This window comes from Pongo abelii, chromosome X (genome assembly GCF_028885655.2).
Source record: "Pongo abelii isolate AG06213 chromosome X, NHGRI_mPonAbe1-v2.0_pri, whole genome shotgun sequence".
Taxonomy (NCBI): domain Eukaryota; kingdom Metazoa; phylum Chordata; class Mammalia; order Primates; family Hominidae; genus Pongo; species Pongo abelii.
In genome coordinates this window covers 161,388,710-161,414,298 of record NC_072008.2, presented here as the reverse complement: position 1 = coordinate 161,414,298, position 25,589 = coordinate 161,388,710, and the positions used below count along the sequence as shown (strand labels likewise).

General features: G+C 42.6%; 3 protein-coding genes across 5 annotated transcripts in view; 1 reads left to right on the top strand and 2 right to left on the bottom strand.

Annotated features, from left to right (window-relative positions):
- The window catches only part of F8 (coagulation factor VIII), a 219,492-nt gene that overhangs the window by 139,083 nt on the left and 54,820 nt on the right, over nt 1–25,589 (top strand). The window contains exons 15-22 of one of the 3 annotated variants that reach the window (XM_024240561.3): nt 2,200–2,353; nt 3,747–3,959; nt 4,246–4,474; nt 4,682–4,864; nt 6,614–6,730; nt 7,345–7,416; nt 8,834–8,919; nt 12,542–12,697. In XM_024240561.3, coding sequence (XP_024096329.1) covers nt 2,200–2,353; nt 3,747–3,959; nt 4,246–4,474; nt 4,682–4,864; nt 6,614–6,730; nt 7,345–7,416; nt 8,834–8,919; nt 12,542–12,697 — 1,210 coding nt within the window. Of the gene's footprint in view, nt 1–2,199; nt 2,354–3,746; nt 3,960–4,245; nt 4,475–4,681; nt 4,865–6,613; nt 6,731–7,344; nt 7,417–8,833; nt 8,920–12,541; nt 12,698–22,437; nt 22,668–23,878; nt 25,223–25,589 lie in introns of those variants that run through there. The other 2 variants (XM_024240562.3, XM_054545278.2) reach the window with 2 other exon arrangements.
- On the bottom strand, nt 20,712–22,521 carry F8A1 (coagulation factor VIII associated 1). The gene has a single exon (XM_024240563.3). It carries the CDS (start codon nt 22,396–22,398, stop codon nt 21,280–21,282), a length of 1,119 nt encoding a protein of 372 aa, XP_024096331.1. The 5' UTR covers nt 22,399–22,521; the 3' UTR covers nt 20,712–21,279.
- Nucleotides 23,233–23,875, bottom strand: LOC112130766 (histone H2A-Bbd type 2/3). Its single transcript, XM_024240564.3, has one exon. It carries the CDS (start codon nt 23,873–23,875, stop codon nt 23,414–23,416), a length of 462 nt encoding a protein of 153 aa, XP_024096332.2. The 3' UTR covers nt 23,233–23,413.

Genomic DNA, 25,589 nt, shown 5'->3' with positions numbered 1-25,589 from the left:
TGTGTCAGCTTGGTGAGACACAATGAGGAAGTAAAAACAAAATAAATAGTGGAATAGAATACTAACAAGTATCTAGAAATAAGTCTAGCTAAAAATTTGCAAAATGTCTATGGAAAAAAAAACTATGGAAATTTACTGAGAAACTTTAAAGAGTATCTAAATAACTTTCAAGATATACCACGTACATGAATTGGAAAACATGATATTTGAAAATGTCAGTTATTCCCAAACTGATTTATAGATTCAGTGCAACCTGAATGAAAATCCCAAGACTTTCCTTTTGTAGAGCTCAACAAGCTGATTCTAAAATTAATATGAAAATGTAAAGGTTTACGAATAGCCAAGTCCTTCTTGAAGAGGAAGAATAAGATGAGAGTAATTGCTGTCTAATATATTGAGACTTATTTTAAAGCTATAATAATTAAAACAATGTAGCAGTTGGTATAGGGATAATCAAACAGGTAAATGAAATAGAACAGAAAATCCAAAACTAGTCTAACGCATATAGACACTTGATTTATGACAAAGGTGTCACAGAAGTAGAGTTTCAATAAAAGATGCTGGAAAATGTTGGTATCTATATAGATAAAACATTACATTGGATTCCTAACTCACACCATACACAAAAATCCATTCACATTGCATTACAAGTCTAAAAGTGAAATATAAAATCACAAACATTTTAGAAAGAAAATGTAAAAGAATATATCAATAACCACAGGGTAGGGAAAGAAAGAGAATTGACATCAAGATACAAAAAGCACTAGCCAATAAGGTTTTTTAAATAAATTCCTCACATTAAAATTACAAACTTATGCTCATCAAAAGATAACATAAAAACAATGAAAAGATTAGCCGCAGAATGGTAAACGTTTGCAATACATAACACAAAGGACACACAAAGGAAACTTATATAATAGATTTTAACAGGCTTCTCTGTGTCCTTCTTCTCCAGCAATCAAGGAGATATAAAAAAGCATATCAAGGATATATAGGGTACTCTTTTGATTCAACAAGAAAAAAGCAGATTATCCAACAGAAAACTTGGCAGAAAAAAACTTGGATAGGTGCTCCACAAAAGAGGACATCCAAATGACTGCTACTCATAAGAAAAGATGCTCAACCACATAGAACATCCAAAAATGTAAAAACACAGTCAATACCAGGTATTTGTAATAATTTGGAGCAAATGGAACTCTCATACATTGCTAATGAAAATGGAAAATGGTCCAGCTGCTTTGGAAAACAGTGTGGAAATACCTACCAAAGCCAAACACATGCATACCTAGTAATTCCACCCTTATATATGTGCCCAACAGAAATGCACATATATGTTCACCAAAAGATATGCACCAGAAGGTTATCGCAGGCCCATATGAAAGCGCCAAAGATTATAACAACTCAAATGTCCGTGATTAGGGTATATTCATATAATACTATACAACAATAGGAATGAACAAACTATAGCTACATATGATAATATAGATGAATCTCACAACCAGAATGCTAAGTGAAAGAAGAAACAAAAGAATATATGTATTATGTTTTATTTACACACCTCAAAACAGGCAAAACTAAACTATATTTTTAAAGGATGTACACATAACTGGTAAAATTATAAATAAAAGCAAAGAAATGATTATCATAAAGATCAGAATGGTGGTTACCTTCAGTGGGAAGGGAGAAAGTATGATTGAAAAGGGACATCCAGTGAGTCTTGTGGGTTGTTGGCAATGTTACTGATCTGGGTGATGATTGCATTTATGTACCAAAGGCATTTGTGTTTTATGCACTTTATCGTATATGTTTTAGTTCACAATTTTTTTAGTTCACAATTTTAATAGGGCTTTAAAAAGTAAAAAAGAAAAGAGATCCAAGGGCTTGACCATGGGACTCTCTTATATTTGGAGTATGTTTATAAACTCTACATGCATTCAACATTCGACAAATATTTTTTGAGCACCTACTTTGTGCCAAGCACCATTACAGGTGCTGGGAATACAACAGGGAACAAAATAGACAAACCCCAGCTTTCATGGAACTTACATACTAATAAAGCTTGGCAAGAGTATTTCAAGGAAGATGAAGTGGTTAACTATGCAAAATGCTTCTCAGGCACCTAGGAAAACGAGGATGTGAGGCATTTCTACCCACTTGGTACATAAAATTATTGCTTTTCCTCTGCTTTTTTTCCTCCAGGGCTCAGAGTGGCAGTGTCCCTCAGTTCAAGAAAGTTGTTTTCCAGGAATTTACTGATGGCTCCTTCACTCAGCCCTTATACCGTGGAGAACTAAATGAACATTTGGGACTCCTGGGGCCATATATAAGAGCAGAAGTTGAAGATAATATCATGGTGAGTTAAGGACAATGGAATTACAAGAAAATTAATTTTATATATTTATTTTCTTGCTGACTATAATGTATTCCCACTTTTGGAAATTTTTAAAGTATAGAAAAATAATTCCATAATTATCTTTGTGTACGTTCTATTTTTCCTATGTATTTTTCTCCTTATGTATTCAAATTATACCATACAGAATTCTGATTCTTGTTTTTTTACTAAATATCACATCATAAACATTTCTTATGTCATTAAAAACACTTCTTATGTATGTTTTTAAAATACTGCATAATAGTCTATTATATGAATTTATGGAACCATAGTTTATGTAACCATTTATTTTGAACAATCTTTTAGACGGTTTCTTTTTTCACTATATAAATAACGCTGTAATCACGACAGTTTTTCTAAGATAAAATTCCAGAAGTGCAATATATTTGAGCATCTTAAGAGTTTTTCTTATTAATTATTTGGTAATGTCCCTTGCACATTTGTCTTTCATGGAGGAAGTGCTTCTCTTATTAATTATGTTACCTTGTATATTAGATAGTAAACCACTGAACATTTTAATGAGAAGTACTTTTTCAAGTTTTTGTTTTCTCTTAATTTTATAAATGATGGTTTTTGAAATAAAACAGGTTTTAATTTTTAGGTAGTAACCCATCAGTCTTTACTTTTTGACACTTTCATTGCTTTTATGTTTATAAAAATTCCTGCCTATCCAGAGATTTTTTTTAAAACACCTATACTTTCTTCAGTTTTTCTCTTACAGTTTAATTTTTTACATTTAACTTTTTAATACTTCCTGTAGACTAAAAGTTATTTTGGTGCATTGTGTGAACCAAAGATCAAAGTAGTTTTATTTTTTTCTGAAAATATCTATTTGTTGTTTCAATTAATTGATTGTTTATATTAAGGATGTAGAAGGATCTAAAATTATGGAATTGTGGGCAATTTTTGCCTTACATTTTATTTTAGTTTCCATTATATTCTATGATAAATATGTATAATTTTTAATCTGGAAAGTAAACCTTTTTTAAAAGATAATATGCATTCATTCTAGAATTTGTCATGAAGAACCTTAACTTACATATCAACTCCTGGCGTTATGGTCTCTTATAACCCCTGCAGTAACATTTTCCCTTTTACTCTGGAATTGCTTTTAAGTGTTTAGGAATTTTCTCCTTTGCAACTTTGAGTTCGTACCTTAAATTTAGAATACACAACCTCCTCAGGATTAGGTTTGAGTTCTAACAGCATCCATCTTCTGTACCACTTCTTCCAGGGTATTAAAAACTTTGATGAAGACCAAAAGACAGGTATTTCTTTTAGGGATGTAAACCCTAAGGACCTTAAGATCCTAGAAGATTATTCTTGCTTTTTTTTTGTCGTTATTGTTCTGCAGGTAACTTTCAAAAATCAGGCCTCTCGTCCCTATTCCTTCTATTCTAGCCTTATTTCTTATGAGGAAGATCAGAGGCAAGGAGCAGAACCTAGAAAAAACTTTGTCAAGCCTAATGAAACCAAAACTTACTTTTGGAAAGTGCAACATCATATGGCGCCCACTAAAGATGAGTTTGACTGCAAAGCCTGGGCTTATTTCTCTGATGTTGACCTGGTAAGCAGGTGTCTATTGTGCTGACCACTTTTTGGTTTAAAAGAAATGGTCTTTGTGTGCTAAGAATTTTGGTATTTATCCTACGTGCAATAAGAAGCTTTAAATAGGAGAGTTGATCATTATATTTGTGTTTTAGAAATGTCATTCTGGAATCTACTGAAGAGGATGGATTATATTTTTGGAAGATGGGAGGCAGGTTGGAGTGGCATAAAAATTGATGAGAAATCCACTCTGGTTCATAGGTGAGAGAGCTTATACTCATAGGATTGATGTCTTCCCTCCCTAGGAAAAAGATGTGCACTCAGGCCTGATTGGACCCCTTCTGGTCTGCCACACTAACACACTGAACCCTGCTCATGGGAGACAAGTGACAGTACAGGAATTTGCTCTGTTTTTCACTATCTTTGATGAGACCAAAAGCTGGTACTTCACTGAAAACATGGAAAGAAACTGCAGGGCTCCCTGCAATATCCAGATGGAAGATCCCACTTTTAAAGAGAATTATCGCTTCCATGGTAATATATTCCACTTCCAAACATTATCACTGTGAAATGCAGATTGCACTTTGACAAATGAGACTTGATCCAGGGACTTGAACATTGTATTTATTTAGAGTATATCTGTGGGAGTGGAATCCTTATAGATGTCCGTTTTTTTGGTGGAGTGGAGAGAAAGAAACTTATATAATAGATTTTAACAGGCTTCTCTGTGTCCTTCTCCAGCAATCAATGGCTACATAATGGATACACTACCTGGCTTAGTAATGGCTCAGGATCAAAGGATTCGATGGTATCTGCTCAGCATGGGCAGCAATGAAAACATCCATTCTATTCATTTCAGTGGACATGTGTTCACTGTACGAAAAAAAGAGGAGTATAAAATGGCAGTGTACAATCTCTATCCAGGTATGAGCTTGTTTGTGCTCTTTCTTCTACCTACTCTATTTGTTGAGTACTTGCTTTAAATGGCCTAGGCACTGGGAACACAATCAGTGAACAAAGCAGACAAGCTCCATGCTCTCAAGTAATACTTTTTCAAATGCTTTTTAAACCATTTGTTCAAAGCAAATGAACAAGATAATTTCAGATATAGAAAAATTGCTAAAAAGGAAATAGAACAGAATAAATGGATAATTAATGTCACAGTACTTTCCTAGGGAAAAGGAATTTATTCCTTTATCATTTACCATCTCAAATCCCATAGGGCACCAGTAGTCATCCAAAGAGTGATTTGTTTATGTATGTAACCAGTATATTGATTAAGCACTACTCATAATGTTGATCACAACACAATTTTATTTTGGTTCTCCACTGTCCCTTTAAAATAGGTTTGGCCAGGTGCGATGGCTCACACTTGTAATCCCAGCGCTTTGGGAGGCCAAGGTTGGAGGATTGCTTGAGGCCAGGAGTTCAAGACCAGCCTGGGTGACAAAGCGAGACCCCCGTCTCTACAAAAAATAATTAGCCAGACATGTGGTATATACCTGTAGTCCCAGCTACTTCACCTACTTGGGTGGCTGAGGTGGAAGGATTGCTTGAGCCCAGGAGGTTGACGCTGCAGTGAGCTATGAAAGTGCCACTGCACTCAAACCTGGACAACAGAGCAAGACCCTGTCTCTAAAAAAAAAAAAAAAAAAAAAAATCCAGTTTAATAGTGGGGGTAAACTTTCCTTATTTCTTCATAAAAATTCTGATAAGCCCTGTAACTTTTCTGCTCACCCTTAAGTAATAAACAGGACTAAAGTCACTTTATATCACAAATACAGTTCAAATCAGAAATTACAACGTCCATCCCAAGATATTAATCAAAATTCTGAACTTGATTTAACTTCAATCTCCCCTCCTCCAACTTGAGCCTGCATCAGGCTGGAAGTCTGCATTGGAAAAGGGAGACACGGTTGAGTCCTCTGTTTCTGTACCTTGTGATGATCGTGCTTCCCCACAACCCCTTTATAGCTGCTGTTTTGAACTCCAACATGGATAGGTTAAAGGTAAGGGGATAAGATAGTTCTTACCTATTTACAGCTGGCACCATTGCTGTAAACTAGCTTAACACTGTTTGTGCCTGGCAATACTTAAAGTTGACTCTTTCTCCTGCAGGGCACTTTCAGGGAACTCTTTAGAGACTCCCTTACGTGACTGTCATGAAATCCCCTTGACATGGTTTCTTCCACCTTTATTCTGGGTGGTCACTTGTGACTCATTTCTCAGCCCTCAGTGTTCACCTGCAGCTTCTTGTTGCTGGGGTAACTTTACCCTTGTAGGCAGCTCTAGTGGACTGGATCCAGAGGGAACTCACCCTGACTTATCTGTTTCACAGAGTCCACGTCTGGCCAATGGGAAACACGCCTTTTGCTCAGAAAGACCCTGGGAATGTAGGTCAATCATAATGCAGTAGCATTCTCCTGTCCCCACCATCAAATAATTCAGTCACCCTGTTTCTCATCTCCTGGGGGAAGGGGAGTGGTCAGAACTCAATCTCCACAACCCCCAACTGTAAGGGTCACGTAGCAAGCACTTTGCATTTGAGGGGTCCAAAAGTAGTGGAACTACCAAATTTGGTAGGTCTACTCTGATATTTCACATAAACCAATGTATCTCATGCTCATTTTTTAGTGAAAAGAAATAATTTCTGTTCCTGTTGGTTTTTATAAGGTGTTTTTGAGACAGTGGAAATGTTACCATCCAAAGCTGGAATTTGGCGGGTGGAATGCCTTATTGGCGAGCACCTACATGCTGGGATGAGCACACTTTTTCTGGTGTACAGCAACAGTGAGTAGCAATGTGGGCAGAGGTTCCCTACCTACTCAGCCTACTTCTTTACAGCTTTCCTCCTTTCTGGAATGGTTGCTTGTGTCAGGAAATAAATACAAGCTTACATCACTATCAAATTTAAAACGAATATTGCCGGTAGAAATCATCAGAGTTCTCAGAGGAGGGCAGATATACTTGAAGCTTTGAACACTTTGTACCTGAAGCTCTAGATAATTGACAAAAAAAAAAAAAAAACCACCTCATTTTCACAACTTGGTAAAGCTCGAAGATCTCCAGTAGCAGATTTTGGAATTTAATGTTGATTTAGTTACCAGATAACTTAGAAATACTACTTGGAAGAGTTTGGAGATTTAACCCTAAACAAGTAAGAGAGCCACTGGTCTATTTATGTATGGACCCCAGTTTCTTCAGCTGTAAAATGTGAATCATTCTAGCACCTGTTAGGATTAATTAAATGAACTAATACAGTAAAACATTTAGTACAGTTCTTGGCACATTTAAACACTAAAAAAATTAGCATTTGTTGACGTTCTCCCATTTTCATTGACTTACATTTGAGAAGCTGAATTTTGTGCACTTCTAGTTACTGTGTTCCACCTGTTTCATTTCAGAGTGTCAGACTCCCCTGGGAATGGCTTCTGGACGCATTAGAGATTTTCAGATTACAGCTTCAGGACAATATGGTAAATACTATTACTTTTGCTCCAAGAAACTGGGCTGATTATATCTTTTTTTAATAATCTGGTGGAGAATCTCAGATAACGAATCCATCTCCATGCTTCTATTAGTTCTATTCCATAAGTGCCTCTCAAATACATCTCCTCCTCTCCACTTCCCACTGTGGCCATCTTAACTCAGGTCACCATCATTTCTTACCTGGGCAATGACACTGCCTCCTTAAATATCCTTCCTACCTTCAGTATTTCTTCCTTGAGTCAATTCTTTTCAGTGTAGCAGGAAGCTATACTTTCCTATGAGCAGTAATGGTAAAGTTTGACTAGGGTCTATAGAGAATTCTCAAAAATTGTTTTAGAGCACTACTGCCCACAGGCTAAATGCAGCACACTGCCTGTTTTTGTATGGCATGTGAGCTATGAACAGATTTTCCATTTTTAAATAATTGACAAAAAGACGAAGACTATTTCATGACATGTGAAATTATAAAATTCAAATTTCAGCATCCGTAATAAAGTCTTATTTTGGAACACAGCCACGTCCATTAATTTACATATCATCTATGGCTACAGCAGCAGTAACATAGTTGCAACAGAGACCATATAATATGCGAAGCCTAAATGATTTACTATCTGGCCCTTTACAGAAAAAGTTTGCCAACCTATGTTGTTGTGGGGTAAAAAAATCCTCTTGAAAAAGAGGCTTAAGAGTTTTACACCAAAACAGTAACATTTTTCACTAGGTGGAAGGGTTACATTTTAAAATTTCTTTTATTTGTATTTTTACTTATTTTTACTTTTCATTTTCTGATTTTTCTACAATGAACATACATTGTATAATAAATAATAGGCGGGGCATGTTGGCTCATGCCTCCCAGCACTTTGCAAGGCTGAGGCAAGCAGATCACCTGAGGTCAGGAGTTCAAGACCAGCCCGGCCAACATGGTGAAACTCCGTCTCTACTAAAAATACAAAAATTAGTCGGGCATGGTGGTACGCGATTGTAGTCCCAGCTACCTAGGAGACTGAGGCAGGAGAATTGCTTGAACTCAGGAGGTGGAGGTTGCAGTGAGCCAAGATCACACCATTGCACTCCAGCCTGGGTGACAGAGCAAGACTCCATCTCAAAAAAAGAAAGAAAAGAAAAAATAATATTATTATTTGGTAGTGTTGGTAACAAATTGCAGTACCAGCTAGTTAGAGGTGCTAACAATTAACAAAATTATAAATTTTAGAAAATAAAATGGACAACAAGGATAAGCAATATCCTTAGATAGTAATTGATACTGGTATGCCATAAAGCCTTTATGTTTTTCTCTATTTTCACCACAGCTTAGATTAACCTTTCTCAAGACAATAATTTTATTCTCAAGTGTCTAGGACTAACCCAGCTGAATTTAATCTCTGTTTCTTTACTTGGGCAAAGGACAGTGGGCCCCAAAGCTGGCCAGACTTCATTATTCCGGATCAATCAATGCCTGGAGCACCAAGGAGCCCTTTTCTTGGATCAAGGTTAGAAAATGTAATCAGTGATGGGAAATGTATCACATTCGATCAATTGCATTACTTATTCCTCTTGTAAGCTCAAAGGATTCTATGAATATGAGAAAACTAAAGAACAGAATGCCTTATGATTTGTACAAAAGCAATCATGAACAAAGAGATATGGGGATAGAATTGAGTATACTGATATGTCCTATTTCTGTATTTTAGTCCTTCTACTGGGATTAGAACATCTGAATATTTTCTATAATATTGAACTCGTCATCTCTCAAGACAGTATATGTTATTATTAGATGCTTCCAACTGCCCACGTGTCCTTAAGTACTCCAATCCCCTTTATTTTAACATAAAACAAATGGTTCACAAATGCAAACCACATGTGTACTTTTACATTTTCTAGTAGCCACGTTTTCAAAAATGTGAAATTCACTTTAATAATACATTTTATTTAACTCAACATATCTGAAAATACTATCATTTCAACACATGATCAATCAGGCCCCTTCAAAGGCAGACAGATGGAAACTCCTGGATCTCTTCCATGCCTCACAAAAGTTGAGGGCAGCTTGGAAGTGCCTACTCAGCCTCTCCACCTAAACATAAGGCTAGATGCCTTCTAGAAGCCCAAACAGGAAATGGAGAAAACATTTTGGTTTCCATCTTTGCAAATAGCATGTCTATTAATGCCACAGCATTGTTTTGTAGACACTGCCAATTTTGACTCAATCTGAGCTGCTGTTCACTAATCCCTAAGTATTTTTTGTTGGTTTGTGCTTCTGCCAAACATGTTATGTTCTTCACCTTGTATTTCTATGGTTATTTTCAACCTTAAGTGTATCCCTATGTAGAGAACATGTTTATCTATTTGGCCACCCTGTGTCTGTCTGTGCTATTTAATTTTTTGTAATTAACATTCTTATTTGGGAGGGCAGAATTATATCTTCCTCACTAGATACAACCTGATAAGACTAGTAAATAGAGTGTCCTGTCTGTGCCTAGCCAATGAACCCTGAACGATATACCCTGTTGTTTCCACTTACTAGATTTGGCCCATTGTTTCAGCTTGCCGATCTTCAGTGTCCCAAAGTATTTCCTAGTTTTTCCAGTTACTGATTTGATCAGTAAACTTTGTAATACTGCAGTAAAGTCATGATCAAAATATTGAAGTAGACAAGACTTCCTTAGTATATGCACAATACAAATCAAGCTGTTAAGTCCTTACTACAACCTTGTGAGGTAGATGTTACTATCATCTTCATTTCAGATAATGAAATTGAAGGATAGAGAGGTTATTGTGGCCCAAGTCACACGACTAATAAGTGACTGAGCCAAAATTCAAATTCTGATAGTTGGGCTCCAGAACCCTAATTGGTAATCATTATACTACACTGTTTCTGGAATGCTCCCTTTAAGTTGATAACCATCTATTAACTGTCACTGTTTACTTGTGGTAATTAAACCAGTTACATATCCACCTAGTTATGTTATCATCTACCACTATTGAATCGCCTTATCTTCAAGGTGGTTTTTGCCATCTGTCCTACTAAGGTCCAGCTAGACTTTTTATAGATCTCGTAACTTTATAAAATAAACCATGGAGATGGAGTTGAAAGGGGGTGCTGACAAGGAAGGGAGTTGGAGAAGGCATCTATTCTCATGAGAAGGCCTGAACAGTGCACAACAGCCTGGCCGCAAGACACAAGAGCACTGGGCTGGCTTGAGGAGCACCAGGTGACCAAGACCAGGCAATGCACAGGGGGAAGTCAGCAGGCCCCATGGAGATACGCAGCTGCAGTGTTTGTACTTTCATACAATGAAACTCATTACCACCTTGCTTACTTCCTAGTAGACAGATGTGTCTTGTAGTTACACTGAAACACCTGGCTGGGCACATAGGTGAAGCTGTTGAGTCTGTAATTGTCAAACTGCTCCCAGGTGCCAATTATAATGTAGAAGAGGCACAGGAAGATGAAGTGGATAAGCCTGGCAGTTTGTCAAGCATTCATCAGTTGTCAAGCATTTGTCAGCTGCAGAATGTAGGTAGGCTGCCAAGGCTTTATTGTAGCCTGGTTCTATTGCAGCTTTATTCTAGCAAGGCTGCTAGAAAATACAATAATTACTGGTCCAAGAAAGAACTCTTATACTCTATCTATATGAAGAAACAGTAAAAGTCAATTCAGTAGAAGTCATGATTTTTGTGCCTGGTGCTTTCACTTTTTTATGCCACAATACCAAGAGGTTAAAATGAAGTGTCTTTGATTGGGAATACCATCTAATCTGGGAAAAGACAGTGCTGCAACTTCTGAAGACCTTGACACTCTGTCCCGTTACCCTGCTTCATTTTTCTCCTGCACTTATCACTATTTGATGCTATAAACAAATAAAAATATATATGATATAAGGTCTATTTCTCCTACTCAACTGTAAGTTCCATGAGGGCAGGGCTTTGTTTCTTGTTTACTTCTCTATTCCCTGTACCTAAAACAGTGCTTGGCACATAGCAACTGCTAAAAAATATTCTTTGAATGAGTGTATGAATGGAACTTACAGTCAGCTGAAGGAGACAGTTATTAAGCACAAGAGTCATGACCAGTCCAATTTGTGTGTGTCAGGCATTTGTGAAAACATGCTAAATTTGACTTGCTTGTTAGGACAGTAACTGATACTTCTAATGTTCTTGCAGCCCATGACCTCTTCTTTAAGAAGTGTCCATTCTGTACTACTTTCCCATTATTCACTCATTCATTCCAAAGCATTTGCTATACAGCAGTATTATACCAGATACCATATTAGGTGCTGGGGCTAGAGAGAATATAAAAGCTAACATTGATTGAGTGTTTAGTATGCGCCAGGCACTGAACTCGGCACATTACATGTATTAACTCTTTAACCCTTATGGCAGCCCTTTGAGATAAAAACTAATATTATCTTCACTTTACAGATAAATTGAGACACAGAAAGTTAGGTGACTCAAATGGGTTCACTGCCTTAAGGATCTCAGTCTAATAAGGAAAGCAGAAAAGCAAAGCAACCTTATAATATGGTGCAATAATTTGCTATAATGAAGTTATATACAAAGTGAAGTAGAAGCATAGAAGCAGCAGCACTAAATTTGTCTGAGTGAGTCAGAGAAGGCTAACCAGGAAAAGTAGTTTCTGAACTAACACTCGAAGGAGGTGTAGCAGTTCATCACTGACAGTGATGTTGGGGTGGGTCTGGTTTCGGGAGAGAGGAGGAAATTGGCTTTGGTCTGAGGCTGAGGTGTGAGCAAAGCATTAGCTTATGTGGGTCCATTAGCTTATGTGAGTCCACAAAAGGTGTGTGTGTGTTTGTGTGTGTGTGTGTGTGTGTGTGTGTACAAAATGGGGGCTCAATGATTTGGTAGTGGTTTGGTTTGTCAAGAAGCAGGCTGGGAACTCAATAAGCATCTTTCTATTCATTTCTACTGTGTATCCCACAGCTTCACACACACATGCACATTTCAACATTGGTGACTGCTTCACTTGCACATCTAAGGTAATGATGGACACATCTGTAGCAATGTAGATTCTTCCTAAGCTAATAATTAGTTTCAGGAGGTAGCACATACATTTAAAAATAGGTTAAAATAAAGTGTTATTTTAATCGGTAGGTGGATCTGTTGGCACCAATGATTATTCATGGCATCAAGACCCAGGGTGCCCGTCAGAAGTTCTCCAGCCTCTACATCTCTCAGTTTATCATCATGTATAGTCTTGATGGGAAGAAGTGGCAGACTTATCGAGGAAATTCCACTGGAACCTTAATGGTATGTAATTAGTCATTTAAAGGGAATGCCTGAATACTTTAAAGAATTTTGGCAGATTTCAGATATTGGAAAAACACTCTTAGCTTCTACAAACTTAACTCCAAAAAATAATTTTTCACTTATGAGCAATAGGAGTTATTATGGACATATCAGCAAAAATGTAGTAGTGTCAAGGCTCATAGATGATAGAAATGAAGAGATGCTGTATTGACAGAAATATGTGATTCAGGACTGTGTGGATTGATGATTGTGAGCTTGCTTATGGATATCCTAGGTTTGAGGTTATAGTAGGACAATCAGGTTGAAATGTCCAGCAGGCAGTAGGTGAAAGACAAGTTTAGGGGGCAAAACCATAGACGGAGATGAAGATTCATGACTTCCACATAAAAGGATGGGTGAAACTTTGGGAATTGATGAATTCTCTAGAGGTGAGCTCAAGACCCTTAAAGGCTTAAAACCTCAGCATTATTGTCTACTCTTCCCTCATTTTTATGCTCACAGATCTGGTCAATCCTTTATTTGTAATGCCTCTCACATCTCTTTCTTCTGTTTCCATTTATACCGCTGTTGCCACAGCCCAGGGTCCCACCACCTCACACTTGATCTATTGTATTACATTCCTAACTAGTCTTCCCCCGTTTCTAATCTGTTCTCCAATAAAAGCTGCACATCATTTTCAGGATAATCATCAGTCGCCTGCCTAAAACTTTTCAATGTCTTCCCATTGTCTTCAGAATAAAGTTCAAAGTCTTCAAATGACCCCAAGCAAGATAACTTTTGTTTGCCCCTTTAGATCCATTTTCCTGCTTCTCTACCCTGCTTCTTGTTCTGTGAGGTGAGCTTGTATAGAATACGTCAACAGGTTACCTCGTCCTCCAGCTTTTGGTTGGATTTCACCAACAGGGAGCACTGGCAAAAGATTGGCATATTTATTCTTCTGACTTTCTCCTTGTAGAGGAGTTCACTGTATCTCCCCACTTAAGGTCACTGTTTCCCTCAGAGTGGCTTTTTCTACCTGTACTGGTTACTATTGCTGTGTACCAAGCCACTTCAAAACTTAGTGTCATAATAATAACCATTATGTTTTGCTCACAGATTCTGTAGATCAAGACTTTGGGACACAGTGGGGATGGGTGGTTTCTGGAGCCTCAGTTAGGATTATTTAACAGCTGGGTGCTGGAATCATCTGGAAGTTCCTTCTCTTGCTTTTCTGATGGTTGGTACTGACTGTCAGCTAGGACAGAATCTGGGGTTGTTGACTGATGTAACTTTACATGGATTTTCCCTGAGGCCTGGGCTTCCTTACAGCATGTTTCAAGGTAGTTGGACTTCTTTTTGGGGGGGAGGGAAGGTGGAGGAAGGACAGAGTCTCACTCTGTTGCCCAGGCTGGAGTGCACTGGTGTGACCTCGGCTCACTGCAACCTCTGCCTCCCGGGTTCAAGTGATTCTCCTGCCTCAGCCTCCTGAGTAGCTGGGACTACAGGCTCATGCCCAGCTAATTTTTGTATTTTTAGTAGAGACAGGGTTTTGCCATGTTGACCAGGCTGGTCTTGAACTCCTGACCTCAGGTGATCCGCCCACCTCAGCTTCCCAAAGTGCTGGGATTACAGGCGTGAGCCACTACACCCAGCCTGTAGTTGGACTTCTTACATGTCATTTTAGGGCCTCCAAGTGTGAGTGTTACAGTTAACAAGGTGAAGACTACGTAACCTTTTCTGACCGAGTCTTCTAAGTTATGTAGCATCACTTTTGTCGACAAAAAGTGTCAAACTCTATAAAATATTTGAAGAGATTTATTCTGAGCCAAATATGAGTGAGTATGGCCCATGACACAGCCCTCAGGAGGTCCTGAGAACATGTGCCCAAGATGGTCAGGGCACAGCTTGGTTTTATACATTTTAGAGAGGCTTGAGACATCAATCAAAAACATTTAAGAAATACACTGATTTGGTCCAGAAAGGCGGGACAACTCAACCTGGGGGCTTCCGGGCTATAGGTGAATTTAAACATTTTCTGGTTGACAATTGGTTGAGTTTGTCTGAAGATCTGGGATTGATAGAAAGGGAATGTTCAGGTTAAGATAAACATTGTGGAGACCAAAATTCTTTTGAAGTCTTATAGTGGCTCCCCTTAGAGACAATAGATGACAAATGTTTTGTATTCAGATCTTAGTTAATCTCTTTAGGATTGGGAGGGGCTGGGAGAAAAAGATCTAGCTATGTTAATAGAGATTCTTTACAGATGCAAATCTCCCCCCCACAAAGAACAGCTTTGCAGGGCCATTTCAAAATATGGCAAAAAAACATGTTTTGGGGTAAAATATTTTGATTTTCTTCCTTGTCTCACAATGTTATGCCAGAGTAAGGTTGGAAAGTAAATCATGACATATAAGGTTAAATAAAACCCATCTGATGAGAATTTATGATTTGTAGGGCATGACTCCCCAGACCCCTTAGATAGGAATTTGGGCAAGATAAAAAAAAATCAGAGTTTAGTCCTCACTTTCAATACATTCTGTTGGTTATAAGCAAATCACATATCCACCCAGATTCAAGGGGACGAGACATAGACTCTAATTTTTAATGGGAGAAATGTTAAATAATTGGTGGTCATTTTTTAAAGCCACTACAATAATCTATCCAATTCTCTCTTTCAGGATGTTTCTCTCTTCTGATCCTTTCAGGTTTAGGGATTGTCAACAAACAAAAAGTTAAACCCTGTAAAATACTTGAAGAGATTTATTATAAGCCAAATATGAGAGACCAATGGCCTGTGACACAGCCCTCAGGAGATCCTGAGAACATGTGCTCAAGGTGGTCTGGCTACAACTTGGTTTTACGCATTTTAGGGAGACATAAGACCTAAATCAATAGATGGAAGATGTACATTCATTGAGTTTGGAAAGGCAGGACAACTGGAAGCGAGGCAGGGCTTCCAGGTCATAGGTAGATTCAAAGATTTTCTGATTGGCAATTGGTTGAAAGAGTTAAGTTATTGTGTAAAGACTTAGAATCAATAGAGAGGAACATCTGGGTTAAGACAAGGGGTTGTGAAGACCAAGGTTTTGTCATGCAGATGAGGCCTCCAGGTAGCAGGCTTCAGAGAGAATAGATTATAAACGTTTCTTATCAGACTTAAAGAGTCTGTTCTATCAGTCTTAAGGTCTGTGTTGATGTTAATGCTGGTCAGATTTTTCTGAATTCCAAAAGGGAGGCATATTTGATCCCCACTTTCCCATCATGGCCTGAACTAGTTTTTCAGGTTAACTTTGGAATGCCCTTTGCCGAAAGGAGGGATCCATTCAGATCGTTGTGGGGATTAGAATTTGATTTTGGGTTTACAGGATGGTAATACTCTGTTCCCACCCTCCTAACTAGTATCTTTATTAAACCTTCCACAAATTATCCTAATTTCCATGTTTTCTGTTCCTTGCTGGATCCCTTGTTTCATACAGTAATTGGTGCTAGAAGAAACCCCAGGAAACAGATTTTCAAAATGCAATTCTAAGGTTATGTTGCTAATATATTCAAGAAACACAGAGATAACATATTTGCCAGGGAAGAAAATGAGCAGTTACGGAATCCATGACATGTGTTAGTATTATGGTTTCTCACATTATCACCAGTGATACTATGGGATGAGTTGCAGATGGCAAGTAAGACACTGGGGAGATTAAATGACAGTGGCATTTAGTCACTGTGGCAACAAACGTAGCATTACCTGATTGTAGAGTGGTCTGTCTTCTTACAGCCCTAGAGGGCATACACATGGAAAAAGAAATGAAATGTTATGAATATATACAAAATAAGAACACTGATGAACATACATGGAAAATCAGGATGCATGCATAGAGCTGTTGAGGAATCCTCCGTATCCTGTGCTTGTAGGCAGATACGACTTAGGGGCTGAGCATAAGTTGCAGAGCTGCAGTGACAATTAAATGCTCAACTCCACCAGATCTATTATGCTGTGGTAAGAGTACCGGTGGGAAGGAGTGAAACTCTGAGGCCTGAGATGGAGGCATTTAGGCAGACATGGATGAGGCTGAGAATTACAAACCTCCAAATTCCCCTGAACCTCCTTTGCCTGAGGAGGCAACCACTCCCCAGTCTCCGAAGCAGTCATCCCTCTTTTCGTAAAAGCCTTTCAGTGGCTATAACTGGGATAGGTGCCTCACAAAGCAGTGACTGTTCTTAGAGACCCTGTTTGGCCACTACGAAAGCCAGGCGAGTCACGGAAAATGACGGCAGATCATCACAAATTTAATCAGGTGGTGATGCCAAAAAACAATTGCAATTCCAGATATCATATCTCTGTTGAAGCAAATTTACACAGCCCCAGGCGCCTGATATGGAAGTATTGACCTAGAAAATGTTTTCTCTTCATTTCCATACATTAGTAAAATCAGAATACATTTGAATTTACCAAGTAGGAACAAGAGTACTAAGTTTACTGTCCATGCATCAGGGCAATGTTAGCTCTTTTGTTTTCTATCATAATATAGACTCAAGGGACCTCAAACATCTTTACATCCCACAAGCACCATGCCTGTCCATTACACTGATGACATTATGCTGACAGGATCTGGTAAACACATAACAAATAAGCCTGTCTTGTTCTTGACTTTAATGAGAATGTAACCTGTGTTTCACTGTTTAATATAATGTTCACTGTTAGTTTCAAATACTTTTTATGATGTTTAAAAAGTTTTCTCCTATTCCTATTTCATTTTATCAAATGCTTTTCCAGCATCTTTGACATGGTCACATTTCTCTTTTGTGTTGTCAAATTATACTTAACATTCAATAGTGTGCTGACAAGAAATTAACAACCCACAGGGGAGCAAAGTGAGAGGAGGTTAGGAAGTAAAGGCCTTGATGTATAGCATTGACAGATTTCCCTGACATAAATATTACTCCCATCATGCCTGGCCCCAGGGATGGGAAGAGATGCTTACTTACAATTGGCTCTCACAGACCAGTGCAAGAGCACTACTGTGCTCCATTCCTGGGAAAACTTCAGTCAGTCATAATGTGTTAGTCATTTAAAACTTAGCTGGATCCAATTTGCCAACATTTTATTTATAATTTCTATATCTATATTCATGAATGAAATGGATTTAACTTTTTCAGTAGCTCTACTTACCAGGTTTTGGCATAAGGGTTATATTAAACTTGAAAATAAAGTGGGAAAGCTTCCATTTTTTTCCATGAAAACTATTGCTCTAGAATAGCTTATTTAATGTAGGAATTCAGTATTTAATGAGAGTAAATGAAAAAGCCATGTGAGTCATGTGCTTTATTTAGTGAGAGATACTAGGCTATATTTTCCTATTGTTATATGATTATTGCTATTCTCATTTGTGTTGCCTTGAGTTAATGTCTGCAAATGTGCACATTAGAGTCATATATCCCTTCCTGTGCCATACATCTATATCTGTATACATACATATGTCTTTTCTCCTTTTTTCCCTTCTGTATCAAGAGTTGGCAAGTGTTTCTCTATTCTATTAATTTTTCGAAGAATTAGCTCAGTTTTAAACCCAAACATGGTTTTGAAAGAGCTGGTTCTAGTTCATCAATCTCTGTTCAAAACTTTAAAAATTCTATTTTCCTTTCTTTTGGTTTGTTTCCTACAATCTGGAGGTGAATGCTTAGTTCACTTATTCTTCAATCTTTGTCTTTTAACGATAAGGATAAATTACTTATAGTTATTAACTACTCTCATGAGGTTCATTCCTTGAACAGTCACTGAGAAACTACTATGTCCTGGGTTCTAATTCAGGGGTGGGCAAACTATAGTCCCAGAATTTGGCCCACAGCCTGCTTTTGTATGGACTGTGAGTTAAGAATAGTTTTTGCACGTTTAAAGGATTGCAAAGACAAACATACAAAGAAACAAAGAAGACTGTGCAACAGAGACCACCTGTGGTCTGTAAAGACTAACACATTTCTATCTGGCCCTTGACAGAAAGAGCCTGTGGGCTGCTGGTCTCCTCTAACGGTGGTAGAGACGCCTACACGGTTAACATTAATCCTTGGCACCAGAATCCTCAGCACCTTGGAACCAGATCTTGCCTAACACACTAATTTCAGTCTTGACTACCTTCCTCTGGCGTAGCGGTTCTCAAACGTCTTTGTCTTTGTACTATTCACGTATAAAATGTTCTTTCATAAGCAACATTTCTCCTTTTGGGAGTACCTCATAATGGGGAGAAGGGGAACCCCAACAGCCTTTAAGGGTTCACTGCTTCGCTGCCACCATTTCTGACGGTTTACACTGTTTTAAGTGTGAATTTGGAATTGTTTTCAAGTTAAAAAGCAAACTAATCATGTCCTCTGAAAGTATTTGCTTTTGGCATGCTAAAAATCAGTGTTGACTTTTGATATTGATGTGATACATTACGAGGGAATTCTCAAAAATGCTGAAATCTGGCCTCGGCCCAGTTATCACTGCTCTTAAGTTTCTGAGGGAGATACATGAATGAGCCCCTCATTCATGGAATGAGGCAAATGGAAAACGAGGAGTTTTAGTGTTTCCTAGAATTATGCTCAGATACCCACTACCTGACTGTCTGGTTATCCTTTCCCCTCACCTCCCTGATGCAAGGAGTTTGGACCAGCGGCCTGAGGAGGCTTCTCCTGAAGCCCAAATCCCAAACTGGTCACCAGTCATGCTCCGTAACTCCTAAACCTGACAAGAAGCCAGCCGGCCAGGTCTGCAGCCCGGGTTAAGAGGAGCATACCAGGAAAGAGCCAAAGAGCAAAGGAGCATGAGCCCTTCAACCACTTTTACAATAATTTGGGCTAGGCGTTCAGGGCTCCGTAGGACCCTTCCTGGCAGCCAAGTGAGAGAAAGAGGAATGATGGTGGAATGGGCCTCTCCTGGGCTTCCCATTACTTCCACACTGTCGAAATAGAAATAGAAGCAGAAAAGAACACCCTACAAGTCCCACCCATTTGGAGGCACTCAACTCACAGTGACAACCCTCCACACCTCTCCCCTGCAAAAAGACGCAAAACAAAAACACCTACTCCAAACTGTGTCCTTACATCTCAGCCCCGAAGATCAGTATTGTGTGCAACTTCGGCCCAAAGGATGCATTTCCCCAGGGTTGAAAGTTTGAGAAAGAGGCTATATTCTGAAGAGTTCTTGTTGTCACCATCAAAAGGATTAAAAAGACGCAATAAAGAAAACAGCTTAGTTGGGGTGCATGCTCCATTTGAGCCAGAAAGCCTTGGAAACTTAAGTGTTTTCCAACGGAACGCCATCCTGCTTTGGGGGAACACGGAGGCTGCCTTGCAGTCACGTGATCGCACACCACCAAAGGGCCACGCACTCTGATTTCACCTACTTAACTAAAAGTTGCAGCAAAATCCCTATTACAGGCCAGGCGTGGTGGCTCATGCCTGTAATCCCAGCACTTTGGGAGGCCGAGGAGGGTGGATCATTTGAGGTCTGCAGTTGGAGACCAGCTTGGCCAACACGGTGAGACCCCATCTCTATTAAAAATACAAAAATTAGCCCAGCGTGGTGGTGCGCGCCTGTAATCCCAGGTACCCTGGAGGCTGAGGTAGGAGAATCGCTTGAACCCAGGAGGCGGAGGTTGCAGTGAGCCGAGATCACGCCACTGCGCTCCTGCCTGGGCGACAGAGTGAGACTCCATCTCGGAAAAAAAAAAAAAAAAAAAATCCCTATTACAAATAAAAGCTGTTGTGATCCAGGCTGCATATACCTCTGGGAATAGAACCAGAACCGTGAATTCCAATGCAAATCGATGCTGCATCGGCACCAGACCCGCTGCACTGGATGTATCTGCATTGCAGTCACCTGAGTACGGAGCACATCATAGATGATCTCTGCGGGTTCGTTGCCCACATAGGAGGCATAGTGCAAATTTCAAAGGAACGAATACATTCTGGAGCCCAAAGAGCTATCTGGTTCTGCTTCTGGCCTCCTGACAAGTAGGTAAGAGAGTCACATTTTATAAACGACGGACACCAAAACCACACATGAGGAGTACAAGAGTAGCTTTATCATGGATTTAGGGCTGTGGTTACAAGGAAGCTGTAAGGAATAAAATGACTCCCATGAAGACGTACCGTGCGGACGAGTGGAAGGAGAAGTTTGGCCATTACAAAGACACAGGAATATGTTAAGAAATGAGGGGCAGGATGAAATCACCTAGGGTAGGTATTTAGAGGGAGGGCGCCGTGCAAAATAAAATCCTCACTATGAAACAAAGGCGGAGGCAGGAGGCTGCGTTGGGTGGAAGCAGCGGAGGAAGGAGACGAAAGGGACTGTCATTTTCATGTCGTGGCTTTTTAGAAGACAACCGTGTCCTCTACTCTGATTCTATCAAAATGTGTTCTTGGGATGCTGGTAACGTTCAGCCAACGAAATAATTCCTACGGCGGCAGTAGGAATAACAAAACGCAGAAGCGGTAACGATGTCTTTTTATTCCTCCCCAGACGCAAACGTGGATGCGCGAGGTTTGGTAACAGGCAAAGTCATCTGGTTAACGTGACTGACGCAAAAAGTCCCGGCCTGGGCAAAAAGTCATTGGGTGAACGGGATGGATCAGACTCCCTGTCCTGAGGGGGAGATGGTTTCTTGCAGAACGAGGTGAAGGAGGTGGTTCTGCTCAGCAGGCAACAGTGGCCACATCTCCACCTGCAGCGACTTGATGGCTTCCGTGTCCTTTTCGTGGGTAGCCATGACCAAAGACTGGAGCAGCAGAAAGAGCTCCTCGGGAAGCTGGCCGCTGCTCTCCTGCCCGTGGCTGTCAAAAGCCTCCCAGGAGTACTTCTCCAGGGTCTGGGCGTGCTCCGGCAGCAGCTTGGCGGGCGGTGGTTGCAGGAGCAGCAGCAGCAGCACGCGGGACACCTCGCAGCGGACCAGCACGTCCGAGAAGGCGCCCAGGGCGGCGGGAGAGGGCGCCGCCGAGCCGGAGTTCGGAGGAAGCAGCGCGGCCGGTAGGGCGGGCGTCGCCCCGGGCCCGGGCCCGGGCTGGGGTCCCGGCGGCGGGGGCGGCGGCAGTGACTGCACCGGGTGGCTGCCGTGCTCCCGCGCCAGGCGCTGCATGCGCGTGAAGACCGCCAGGGCGCCAGTGTAGTCGCGCGCCAGCAGCTGGCAGGAGGCGGCCTCGCCAAGCGCCTGCAGCGCGGCCAGGGGCAGCTGGGGCAGCTGGAGCTGGGCGGCGCGCTGGAAGTGACCGGCGGCGGCGGCCGGCTGGCCCAGGTCGCGCAGGGCGGCGGCCAGCTCGAGGCAGAGGGCGGCGGCGGCGGCCGGCTGGCCCAGCTCCAGGTGCAGACGCACCGCGGCGCCCAGGGCGCTGGCGGCGGCCTGCAGCGGCTCCCCGTAGGCGGCGGGGCAGACCAGGCGCTGGCGCGCGTCGCGCTCCTGCCGCAGGAAGAGGCGGGCGGCCTCGGTGAGGGCCAGCGCCTCCCCGGGCCCGTGGAAGAGCGCCTGCTGGCAGCGCGCCACCGCCAGCTGGCACCAGGCCGCGTAGGGCAGACACTCCTGGGCGCGCAGCTCCCGGCCCAGCTGTCCGAACTGCTCGCCGGCCTCCGCCACGTTCGGCTTCCGCAGGAACCGCTTCTTCAGCTTGTTCGATACCAGCCGGTAGCGGGCCAGGAAGTCCCCGGCCTCGGGTCCCGGGCCGGCGCCGCCGCCCAGGCCTGCCGCCGCTGCCGCCATGCTCGCCGCCCCAAGCGCTTCCGGACGCGCTGCCGCAGCGGGCGGGCGGGCAGGGCGGGGCGACGTGCCCTGCGTCCCCCTCGGCGGGCTGCCGGCGTGCCCGTGCCCGCGCCCGCTCCCCAGCCCGAGCCTACCCCTTGCCCTGGTGATATGCAAAGAGCGGGATCGGAGGCGGGGCCTGGCCGGGATCGGAGGCGGGGCCTGGCCGGGCTGTGAGCGGCGTATGCAAATCGAGGGTCTCGGGGATGCGGATCCAAGACCCTGGGAAGGTACGCGGGGCCTGGCGGGGCACCAGCTGCTGCTAGCTCGGCTGCAATGCAAGTGGTCTAGGTTGCTACAGGCATCCCACAGCCTCTCCATCTCAACATGACCCAAACTAAACTCGTGACCCTAATTCCATGTCTGTGCATTTCTGGACTGTTTTCCCCCCACTACTCACTCCTCCATCTTCCCGTCCAGGGCCCCTTGCCAAGCGCCGGGTCCACCTCTCCGTCCCCACCCCGGTTGCCTTAGAAGTCCGTCCTGTCGCAACACTGCAGTCATGGTCTTGAGGCCCACCGGCCCCAAGGAACACCATCATGCTGAGGACTTTCCCGGGCAGGCCCTGACTTGCTCAGAACCAGCGGGGGTGTCCCCTTCCCACCCAGGGCCACTCCCCTGCACTGTCACCGGGAGAGACTGCTCCTCTGTGCCATCCCTGACTCCCACCCAACCCCAGACCCCCACCACCTCTCCATCCCTCCAGCTGTGGAGGTCTCACAACCCCCCCGACCCATCTCACCGCCCCCCCCACCCCCACCCCCACCCCAAGGCAAAGTGACTGAAGCAGGCAGGTGGGTTCCTTTAAACACTTTATTGACAGAATTAATGAAGGCCCAAGATTTTGGGGCCCGGGTTGTGGGGGGAGGGTGTTTAAGGCCGGGGGTTCAGGCCGGGGGATTTGGGGTCGGGGAGTTTGGGGGCGAGGTGGGTGGACGAGTGGACCTGCCAGGTCCCAGGGGCCGGGTGTCAGAAGCTAGTCCCCGCCGGGGGCCACTTGAGAGATGGTGGTTGTGTCGAAAAGGGTGCTCAGCAGCCTGTTGTTGTGAACCACCATGTCCAGCAGCAGGGGAGTGATGTTCCTCTCTCCGTTGTTCTGGGCCTCGTTGCCCGCCAGCTCCAGGACCTTGGCCGTCAGGTACTCAATAACCGCAGCGAGGTAGACCGGCGCCGTGCGACTCAGGCGCTGAGCGTAGTGGCCCTCCCGTAGACTGCGCTCCACCTGGCTCACCGAAAACGAAAGCTCCGCTCGGACGGTGCGAGAGCAGGTCCGCCCCCGGCCACCAGCACCGGAGGACCCTCGATGGCTCCTCCTCCTCGGCATGCTGGGCGTTGAGTGTGCTATCTCGGCTCGGCCTAGAGAGCTTGGCCAACTCTCAAGATGACAGTTACCGCGTCCAGTACTGTGTATCCTAGCGACCAGGGCCCAGCCCCTCATTGGCTAGGGAGCCGAGACCAATGGGCACGCACATCCGGTGACGGGCACGCATGTGGTGACGGCCCCTCAGAAGGGACACACGTCCATCAGGCGACCTCGTCGCTTTCCCATTGGCCTCGAGGGAGCAGGCCTGGGCCTAGAAGTGGCTGGAGGGCCGTGGGGGTGGGGTGGGGCGGGGCAGGGGAAATCGCGCTCGTGACCCTCTCTTTGCCAGTGGGAACTCTCCCTTTCTACTGGATGGGAACATTGTGGGAAAGACAAAGGGGTGGGCGAGGGGAGGATGGGTACCACGCCTTCACAATGTTGCACATCCATCACAACCACCTGGTTCCAAAACGTTTTCAACACCCCAAAAAGAAACCGAAACCCCTGTACCTATAAGCAGTCACTTGCCACACGCCTCCTTCCACACCACCACTACCAACCCCCACACCCTCCCACACACACCCCCTCCCCCCGCCCATACACACGTTCCAGATAGTCCCTGGCAACCACTAGTCAATCTGCTTTCTGTCCATAGAGGTTAGCCTGTTCTGGAGATTTCCTATACATGGAATTATACGACCAAATGTGAGGCCTTGTGTGTCTGGCTGCTTTCACTTAGCGTAATGGTTTCATCAGGGTTCATCCATGTAGAGGCATGAATCAGTACTTCCTTCCTTTGAATGACTGAGTACGATTCTGTTGTATAACTAGGAGGCCACATTTTGTTTACCCACTGGTCAGTTGATGGACAGGTTATTTCCCCCTTCTGGCTATTGTGAATAGCACTGCCATGACCATCTGTGTACAAGTTTTTCTCTGAATATCTGTTTTCAGTTCTTTTGGGTCTATTTCTAGGAGTCAAACTGCTGGCTCATGTGGTAGTTCTGTTTAACTTATTGAGGAACCACCAAACTGATTTCCACAGCAGCTGTACTCTTTCGCATTCCCAACAGTAGTGCATGAGAGTCCCAATTTCTTCACGGCCTCATCAAAACTTGCTTTCTCTTTGCCTCATTTTGTTTTGTTTACAATAGCCATCCTAGTGGGTGTGAAGTGCTAGCTCATGGTGGTTTTCATTTGTATTTCCCAAATGGCTAATGATGTTGCTGTGGTTTGAGTGTGTCCCCCAAATTGTGTGTCTTGGAAACTTAATCCCCAAATTCACATGTTGATGGGAGGCGCAGCCTTTGAGACGGTAATTGGAATTAGATAAGGTCATCGGGGTGAGACTCCCATGATGTGACTGGTGGCTTTATAAGAATAGGAAGAGAGGCCTGAAACGACATACACGCTCTTGCCCTCTCGCCATGTGATACCCTCTGCCATCGCCAGATGCCGGGGCACTTCCCAGTCCCCAGAACGGTAAGAAATAAATTTCTTTTCTTTATAAATTGTTCAGTGTCGGGTATTCAATTATGGCAACAGAAAACAGACTAAGACATCTTTTCATGTGCTTCTTGGCCCTTTGTACCTCTGCTTTGGAGGAATGTCTATTCAAGCCCTTTGCCCGTTTTTTAATTCAGTTGATTGTATTTTGGCTGTGGGCTTCTAAAACTTATTCATATATTCTGGAAAATAGACTCTTATCAGATATGTGATTTGCAAATGTTTCTCCCATTCACTTTCTGGATAGAGCCCTTTGTTGCCCAAAAGATTTAAATTTAAAGTTGGATGTCCAACTTGCCAAATGAAAAGATGTCTGTGGCTTTGCCTTTGGTGTCATACTGAA

Excerpts from the sequence above, each read along its gene's own strand:
- F8A1 (XM_024240563.3), bottom strand. The coding sequence starts at position 22,398 with ATGGCGGCAGCGGCGGCAGGCCTGGGCGGCGGCGCCGGCCCGGGACCC.
- LOC112130766 (XM_024240564.3), bottom strand. The coding sequence starts at position 23,875 with ATGAGGGGCTGGGCCCTGGTCGCTAGGATACACAGTACTGGACGCGGT.